This window comes from Homalodisca vitripennis, chromosome 7, assembly GCF_021130785.1.
Source record: "Homalodisca vitripennis isolate AUS2020 chromosome 7, UT_GWSS_2.1, whole genome shotgun sequence".
NCBI classification, from domain to species: domain Eukaryota; kingdom Metazoa; phylum Arthropoda; class Insecta; order Hemiptera; family Cicadellidae; genus Homalodisca; species Homalodisca vitripennis.
In genome coordinates, this window is record NC_060213.1 from 21,602,119 (window position 1) to 21,612,290 (window position 10,172).

Consider the following 10,172-nt stretch of genomic DNA (forward strand, 5'->3'; position numbering starts at 1 on the left):
ATGATTAAAATAAAATAGGTTTCTATCATACCGTCAGTCCAATCTAATTTCATGTTTTTATGGTGACGTGTTTCAAAGGTTAACCTTCATCGTCGGACCATAGTAGCCGTGGTGGTGGATGGCTTTGTCATAAAATTACAACTACACAACACAACTCAGTATGCATACAAATACATAAATAAATAATCCTCACACATTGTCACAAGCCTACTCGTGCAATGTAGGCTGTAGAGTGGTAACGACAGGTGGACGACCGTTGTGTAATTTCTATTTTATGATAAAGTCATCCATCACCTAAGGTCTGACGATGTAGATTAACCTTCGAAACACGTCACCATAAGAACACATGAACTTCGATTAGATTGACGGTAGAATACAAAACCTGTTTTATTTTAGTCATTAAATGATTTACTTCCATTACAATTCGAAGGCATATAAATTGGTTATTAAATAAATTTTACGGAGAAAAACTGCAGCTTAAGTTTTTACAGTGTGCAGATGAAAATCTACTGAAGAAAAACAACGACTGGTTAATATAAACCCACATGTATTTCCTTTATTCCTCATATTTTATTTAAACATTTCATATTATCAAGTTATTTATAAATGGCATGACATATTTATGACATACATTCATGCACATACTACAAAATATCGCAAAAAAATTAAATGTGCGCTATCGAACCTAACTACTTTTAAATATCCATTCACCATGGTGGAGGATATAAAATATTATGTTTCAGTTTAGTGTCGTCAGAGCACATATCTTTGATACCTATATTTTAGAGACTACCCTACCTAAAATCTCTCACAACAGTACGAGGTGAACAGTGCTGATAAAACGTAGAGAGAGATAACATGGGTTGCGCCTCCCTTTTGAAAACAATAACCTAAATGTGTGTTAGTAAATTAAGACCGAGCAATAACTATATATCACAGATCAAAATGTTTATTCTATTTACATCATATTAAACACAGACAAAGAATTGTTCATATTTTTGTCTTCCGCCTGGTGAACACCAACATGAGGGGCACGAAGGGGATGGTGGTGCAGGCGTTGTTTGTTAGCTTGAGGGGAACTTCAGTATCCGGGGTGAGGCTGATCTGGTAGTCCGCGACCAGTGTGGCCACGGCCGTCTTCACATTCATCAGGCCGAACTTCTGACCTAGAAAAGCATCAATCAGTATCTGGTGATGAAAATTTCAACTGGTTCGTTACATGTCATCTGCAGTTGTTTGTTAGTAATGCATTAATGGTGCAACACAGTTTACACTGTAGAATAGACCCTCTCCCAACAAGTTGACAATATGTATTTGGGGTAAACTCTCGATAAGAATACATTTTTATGAAAAAAGGTCAGTCTTTTCAAATCACTATCACAGCAAATACAAAATACAGAAGTATGACTGAAAATCATGGTCAGGAATGGTGTGACTAGTGACGACCTATGGGACTCTATTGACAGATCAAGGTCAAGGCCTGGACTGAGTTCTACCGTAATACACTGTGATACACTACATACGGAGAATAAATCGTACTGAAATCAAAATATACTATTTGTTTCCTACAATTAATATTATTTTTGATAATTCTACGCAGACGGCCACATTTTAATGACACCTTTGCACATTGCACGTGCACCGAAGGGCATGAACACGTGAGGGTGTCGATCATTGCTGTTCTCTGGACTGAATCTGCCAGGGTTAAAGGTGAAAACCGTTCCTGTTATAAAACTTCTACAAAATTTGGAACGACCTTGTAAGATTCCAGAAATAGAACTATTGTCCTTTTAGCTTAAAATAAAACTAAAAATCATCATTATTATGTTATATCGATTCAGAGTATAATCATACCGTATTCAAATATCAAAGGCGCAAGAACCGAGACTTGAGGCACACCGATGACCCACTAAGTTGGAAACATAGATATTTCACTGTATACAGGATGATCACTCCTAGTAGTTCTAATGACTAGATCTAACCCAACGTACATTGTGCAAGAAATCTAGTGTTACTTGGTTTGTAACAATGTATTCTAAAATATAATACATAACAAATAATAATAATACAGATACACATCGGAAAACTAAATTTATACACTTGTAATACAATAATACCCTTAACGTTGATATTAAATCATAATATAGACTCAGGCTGGAAAACGAACCAAAATATATAATTAGTAATAGCGTCCATTGATTTTGGATCGCTTTACACATACTTCTGATGTTTCACGTCTTACCTACGCACATGCGAGGTCCTTCGCCGAAGGGCATGAACACGCAAGGATGTCGATCTTTGCTGTTTTCTGGACTGAATCTGTCAGGGTTGAAGGTGAAGGGCTCTGGGAAATGTTCGGGGTCGTGATGGAGGGAATATACTGGTATTGTTATATGATGACCCTTCTTTATTGTTAAAGAAGATTTAGGAACATCATAGTCCTCAGTGCAGCACCTTGTCAAGTACGGAAATGGTGGGTAGCGGCGCAACGTCTCTGGGAACAAATCAATCTTTATAAACAATTTCAAAGCACAAAATCAAACGATAAGTCCTATCATTGATTATAATTAAACTAACTAAAACGCACTTGTTGGGAAGACTACATTATGTTACATACATAACGAGACTCTTGGATCTTTATTACGAGGACATTAATCATAAACAGCATATTCTACTAAATCAATGTATTATTTTTAAAATGTTGATAATTTATTAACTTTTTAGTTTTAATATAGTTAAACTTCTTTTTAAGAAACTAGAAAGTATTTATTTTGTTACATACATCAACGTATTGAAAATGTAAAATAATATGCGAAACATATTCGATCCACAAAATAATGTCCTATATAACAAAATAATGTCCCATCCCACAAAATATTGTCCCATCCCACAAAATATTGTCCCATCCCACAAAATATTGTCCCTCCCCACAAAATATTGTCCCATCCCACAAAATATTGTCCCTCCCCACAAAATATTGTCCCATCCCACAAAATATTGTCCCGTTCCACAAAATATTGTCTCATCCCACAAAATAATATCCCATCCCAAAAATATTCTCCCGTCCCACAAAATATTGCCTATCCACACTCATTTAAAAAGCCAGGATCAATACTTTGGTGAAAAGAAAGTATATTCTTCAATCTTCCATGAGGGTTAATCCTCAGGCGCGAACTTTGAGAACCCTTAGTGAAAGATTAAAATTGTTTTATTGTAGAAAACTTGCACTTAGACTCTCATCGTTAACGTCTGTACGTACGTATTGTATGTAAAACTATTTAAAGAAAATACGTTTTAACATTTTTGGAAATCATTGCCGTGGTATATACAAAAGTGCTTGAGTATTTATGTTTTGTTTTTATTATCATGTGTTTATTTTCAAGCATACGCTCCTTAAATGAAACTAATAATTAATTTAATAATTATATATTCGTTAATAAAGCAATCAAATGTGGAAATGTTCACGCCTTGCTAATTAAAAATGTTTTTTCAATTATTGTGACGTATGTGCCTGACATAAAGTTTAGAGGTTGGACAGCAGTGTTGCTAAATCGGGTTAACTTCGTGAGTCATAGTCATAAATTATTTCCAATCCTCTAGAATTAAGCATACAGAATATAGAGAAATAAAAAGACAAGTATACCATTGATGACCTGGTCCATGTAAGTCATCTCCAGCAGCGCCTGGTAGGATATGCCACCTTCGTATCTGTTCAGGACCTCTTCCACCTCCAAGGATAGTTTGTCCTGTATCCTGCTGTCACAAGCCAACTCGTACAGACAGAACATGATCGTGTTTGATGACGTCTCAAACCCTGCTGTGAAGAACAGGAATGTCTCGCCTGTTATCTCTTCGACTGTGAACCCTAGAACATGCGCTGAGCATTGTAAAATACCTGCGGATGTTACAGTGTCATAGTTGGTGCTGCCTATTATTTAGATTCTCTTACGTTTCTCGATAATATTCGATAATGTAAGTTCAACAAAGCTTCCCCATGCATTAAATAACATGAGAATAAATATTATAATGTGGACATATTATGACAACAGCAGTTCAATAAAAAGAACTGTAAAGAACAAAATTCAAAGTCAGATTATATTATATTAACTGATAAAGCATAAATAGATTATTTAATTTACACAACTAATACTGAAATCAATATTGCAAATTCTCAACCCATCAGAACAGTGTGTTTCCTGCGGTGACGTACACATCTAGTACCGTGTCTGAAGAAGAACAACAACCTTTGTCACGCTTACGCTTAATATTAATAATTAGTAATAGGTATTCAATAATTCTATGTTGAGTAGGCTAACAAGAAAAGTTAATTACCATTGATTGATTGACGAGTTTACAAAAGAAATTAAAGTTTGAGCATTTCAAGTTGCTATATTAAAATTTGTTTGAGCATATAAAGCACTAAAATACTTTATTTAACCAGCATAAACAAAGCCACTAGGTCCTTACGACTGTCAGCTACTTTCTTGGGGAACTCTATTCGAGTGATGTGCATGTACTATTTAAACTAAAAATGTACTAGCATACCGAATTGAATCTTTTACTTGTATATCCCTAGTTAAAATATTCAAGGCCTCACAGTGCTTCAATTGGTTCATCATTGTCAAACTTTTTATTGGCTTCTGAGTATTTTTATAGTTGAAAACCTAAGGTTATTAAAGCTCATAGAGAAAATAAGGATTAAGAGCCGTTAAAAGAATCTGAAATCTTTAGTGACTTACAAATTTGTTTATTAGGTCTCAAATATACCTACCACACTTTGCGCTGACTAGGTCCTTTCCTCTAAATCAAGCGACATTTAGGAATATGCTTCCTTCTATGTAGAGTAGGACTCATAGACTCATATGTGTTGTCCTATGATCTAAATTTTGCACTTATAATGTGATATCATTACAACGGATATGGTTTTGAAAAAAAAATGGTAACAGTTTCCAAAATAACAGATTATCTTACCTTCTGTCTTTCCAGGAATATGTTCATCTGGAAGATCTCCAGGTTTTTTCCCCTTCTTCCAGGATACTCTGGTTCTGTTTCAGTTTGATCAGCAGGTCCAGGAAGTCGTAGGTGGAAATGTTATGTTTCTCTCTGTACTCCACGGCCGAGCGAATGACTCCGGTGAAAAACTTGCTGATTGCGGTATCCACGTAATTAAAAAAGTAAACCTTGGAAAAAATCGGGAATGAATTCAAAAGGAATAATTTAACCATCATAGACATTTTAACTTTCATAGATTCAATGCCCATACGGTAAAACGCTGACTCTCTATTTACCAAAGAATTGATTTCTATCCCAAAAGCACATGACGCGATCACATCAATCGTGAAGCGAGACATAAAGTCTTTGACATCCACGACGCTACTGGAGTCTATGTACTTGTCAACCTCTTGACGCAGTGTGTCACTGCATCGCCTCACCAAAGCGAACATCATCTTGATCTTAGCGGCAGTGTACGCCGGTGACAGCTTCACTCTCGTTCGTCTCCATTCGTTCCCCTCTCAAGGAGAAGAGGTTTTTCATGATGTACTCTTTGGGGTTCATGTTGAATCCGTGATGGTCGGTAAAATGGTCGAAATCTTTTTGTAGAATCAGTTTGATGAGCTCGGGTTCCCTGACGAGGAGTGCAGGCACCCTCATGTCAGTGAACCCCACGTAACGCTCAGCTGGGAACTGTTTGTACATACGGTCGAACACGAACCCAGAGAAAGACCGCCCCAGCATAATGTCCCTGACGGATCCAAACGGAAACGTAGCAGGAACATGGGGTACTTTTCTCTCTTCCCAGTAATCATATTCCTTGATAATATATAAGTATAGGATCAAAAACACAAGCAGAGACGCGTAGAATATCTCAAGAAAACTACATTCAATTATGAAACCCATTCCTGGAACATTAAAAAAGTATTTTATTGCGCAGTTCACATATTTCATACAAGAAACTATTATAGACAAAACAAATAAACCAAATGGAACTATAGTAATCTGACTCCATAGGCCTTATTGAAATTCATTAATACGAGGGTATATTTGTATAATGCATCATTTGCTTGGTGATACAAATAGACTATGGACTAGAAACTAAAGACTAGGGAGACTAAGGACTAGGGAGACTAGACTCTAGGAAGACGATACTAGGATGACTAGGGACTAGAGAAGAAGATATTAGGGAAAATAGAGACTAGGAAGACAAGGGACTATGGAGACTAAGGACTAGGGAGACAACGGACTATGGAGACTAGGGACTAGGGAGACAAGGGACTAGGGACTAGGAAGACTAGAGTCTAGAGTGACTAGGGACTAGAGACTAGACACTAGGGAGGCAATTGACTAGGGAGACTAGACTAAGGAGGCTAGGGACTAGGGCCTAGAGTGACTTGGGACTATAGACTAGAGACTAGGGAATCAATTGACTAGGGAGACTATAGACTAGAGAGAATAGGGACTAGAGACGGGCCTACGAACACTAGAAACTAGGGAAACTAGGGCCTACGAAGACTAGAATCTCAGTGTATACAGAAAGTGGAGGCAAACATTAACTGGAGTGATGCGCATGTCCATCACAAATTGGAGGAAGATGTGCAACCACAAATTGAGGCTACACAGGAGCAAACATAAACTGAAATCATGCAAACAACGTGAGCACATCCAGTAAAAATTGGTGAAAGGCTACACGCAATTGGAAGGATGCCTAAATTTGTATAATTCAAACACTGGAAACTTCCAGTAGACGTTGGAGAGTGGAGCGTATGCATTAATAACTACAAAAAAAGCCTACTTTTTATTGACTGTGCATATTATTAGGCACTTCTTCAACTGAAGTACTTTGCTTGAACATGACCAAACAAAGCTCCTCCACAACAAACAAACAACAAAGCAACAACAACAAACAATAGCAACAAAGCCAACAACAAAGCTTCTTCTTTGCTTGATGAAGATTCTTGGATAATTTTTATAATCTGAATAAAAAATTATAAAAATTCAAACGGCTTATTTATATACGGTTGTACCAATTGTATTAAATTGTAATTCTGGGGTAACTGGATTACCGGTGGAAGGAGTAGGCCCAGAAGAATGATAAGGACTGGACAGTACAAGGGAGGCTTCTATCAGCGAGGCGCGCATCGCAGATGGGAGTGTTTGATAACGAAATTGAGAGGTGGGGTGAGGTAGACGTGCCGTACCTCCCGTCTCAGTTGATCGGAAGTAGTAGTATAGTCTTTGAAAGTGCTTAGAGTTATTTTTTGTTAATCGTCATCGAACCTGCGGATGCTTTCAGCAATATAAAAATTCTAACACTGAAAAGAAGTCATAGTTAAAGTAAAGTAAAGAAAATTAGTAACAAAATAAAATTGAATTTTGAAGATAAATTAAAATGAAGAATTTCCAGATCAGATTAGAGTGTGAAAGTTTTGAATTTTGAAAATTGAATAAAAGACAAGCTGTAAGAACTTTTTACATTTTTGAGTGACGAATATATTACAAGTTAGAATTTAGAAGTCATCAAGAAGTTTTAATTTTAATTTTAAAACCAGTAATTATTTTCAAAAAGAAGTTTTATTTTAGTTTGAACTTTATTTATTTCAGAAGATTTTCTTTTCCTTTTTGAACCTTCACAAAAATTTAAATTTCAAAGCTAACCCCTCATGTGGCAGTAAAACGGTACACGGTAGACAATAAATTTTCAAAAATGTGCATTTATTTCAGGCAATTTTTGATTATATTTAGTTATATTTAATAGTGAAACTAACTGTATTTTTAGAAAATAGCGTGTATTCACAAGTATTAGACCTCTTTGAATTTGATTGATTGCTTGTTATTCATGTTAATGTTGCTTTTGAAATTGGCCTCTGCTCATTCCTTAGAGGTTGATTGTTTAGTGCAGAGCTTTTGTGACCTGTATTCTGTATTTCGGTGTTAATAATTAATGTTTGGTTTTATTAAGTGCATTCTTTGGATTTAAAATCTATGGACTTGACACACCACGGTTGTTGTAATTCGTTACTATGCGAGTCACAACTTTCTGGTGCAATATGATAGTTATGCCTTAGGTTTGTTACTCTACTCATGTTAACAATATTCCTTGTTTGAATTTTTTTTGACAATGGAAGGATTGTGGAGGAAACAGGATTTTTCCGGACAATTAGGCATACCATCGTTCAGTGACACATAAACACAGAGTACAGTACAGATCGTGGTGTTACTGAGTTTTTATATCACTGAACGAAGGCAAATTTCCGAAACAAATACTGTTAAGAGTATTTTACTAATGTCAAGTGAACTTTACAATTGCCTAGTGTATTTTACTACTGTGTAATGTAGTGTACTACTGCCAAGTGAAGTGTACTATTGTCTATAGTATTTTACTACTGTCTACTGCAAGTTTATAGGAATACACTAGTGTACTACTTTCTAGTGTAGTGTATTACTGTCTAATGTAAATGTGTAGTTATACAATAGAGTAATTTACTACTGTCTACAACGGCATTGTACTGTCAACACTACCATACCAACACTTACCTTCATTTTATTCAATTTCATTCAACACTTCATTTCTCACATGACTAGTTTTAAATAACCTACAGAGGTTCAATCAACTTAAATTGATAATAAATTATTTGACTTCCGACATTTAAGATGAATTTTTTTCTACCAAAATTATATGAGTAAATACGAGGGTATAACTATTATATTTTATTGATTAAAAGTAAAAGTATTAGCTTTTGAAGATATACACACAAAAATGGAAAGTGTTTTTTTTGTTCATGATTTGAAATTTTAATTTTTAAGAATACTTTAAGAATTTTTAATTGCAGCAAAGTTTGCTACGATGTACCAAGGAGTATATAAATTACAGTATAAATTAAAATTTGGATTGGATATATATACTTATATTATTTACTAAATCAATTACTTATCTAGTGCCCCGTGTGTTGATGAAAAAGAGTGCTATTTGGATAAACTGGATGGATATCAACAGAGATAGGTGTTCTACTTGTGTTTATCACACAACATAATAACGTACATTATGAACTAACTATACGTGAATATTCAAGGGACAATTCACCTGACGCGCAATCCACTGTTGAATGAGTGCACGAGTTGAATGAATGCAAGTCTCGTCACAAATCTACGCGTAACACAATAACAACCACAGCTCCTCTCTCGCCGAGCGCCAACAACAAACTGTCTCCCCTCCATCAATTTAATAATCCGACAATTTGCCTATTTGTATCAGTCACTTACTAAAGTGTGCTCGTGTGCTATTGTACTGCTACTTAGTGTATTGTACTATTGTCTCATCTAGTGCTGTCAACTGCTGTCTATTGTCGTACACTGTTATATAGCGTATGTCTAGTGACTTAAGTGTACTCTAGTGCATTCTACTACTGTCCAATGTACTCTACTATTACTACCTAGTGAATTACTATTACTGCCTCGTGTATTATACTACTGTCTAAAGTACTCTACTACTTTCCAGTGTATCATACTACTATTTAGTGTTTCTACTACTTCCTAGTGTACTCTACTACTGCCTAGTAAGTTCTCCTATTGTGTAGCATATTCTACTACTTCCCAGTGTATTCTAATACTGTCTAGTGTATTCCACTACTGTCTAGTGAGTTCCATTACTGTCTGGCGTATTTTACTACTCTCTAGTGTTTCGACTATTGCCTAGTACTCTAATACTGCCTAGTGTATTCTACTACTGTCTAGTATATTATAATACTGTCTAGCGTATTCTATTACTGTCTAGTTAGTGAGTTCTACTACTGTCTAGTATATTATAATACTGTCTAGTGAGTTCTATTACTGTCTAGTATATTATAATACTGTCTAGTGAGTTCTACTACTGTCTAGTTAGTGAGTTCTACTACTGTGTAGTATATTATAATACTTTCTAGTGTATTCTACTACTGTCTAGTTAGTGAGTTCTACTACTGTCTAGTTAGTGAGTTCTACTACTGTCTAGTTAGTGAGTTCTACTACTGTCTAGTTAGTGAGTTCTATTACTGTCTAGTATATTATAATACTGTGTAGTGTATTCTACTACTGTCTAGTTAGTTAGTTATATTACTGTCTAGTATACTACAATACTGTCTAGTAAGTTCTACTACTGTCTAGTTAGTGAGTTCTACTACTGTGTAGTATATTATAAT

At 35.5% G+C, this 10,172-nt stretch overlaps 1 protein-coding gene across 1 annotated transcript; it reads right to left on the bottom strand.

The window, feature by feature from the left end:
- Positions 1-933: 933 nt before the first annotated feature.
- On the bottom strand, positions 934-9,207 carry LOC124366638 (probable cytochrome P450 6a13). Its single transcript, XM_046823236.1, is given in 6 exon segments — positions 934-1,166; positions 2,243-2,494; positions 3,644-3,895; positions 4,997-5,504; positions 5,506-5,900; positions 9,080-9,207. Coding segments are annotated over 5 exon segments (1,581 nt in total). The 5' UTR covers positions 5,899-5,900; positions 9,080-9,207; the 3' UTR covers positions 934-990.
- Positions 9,208-10,172: the final 965 nt, after the last annotated feature.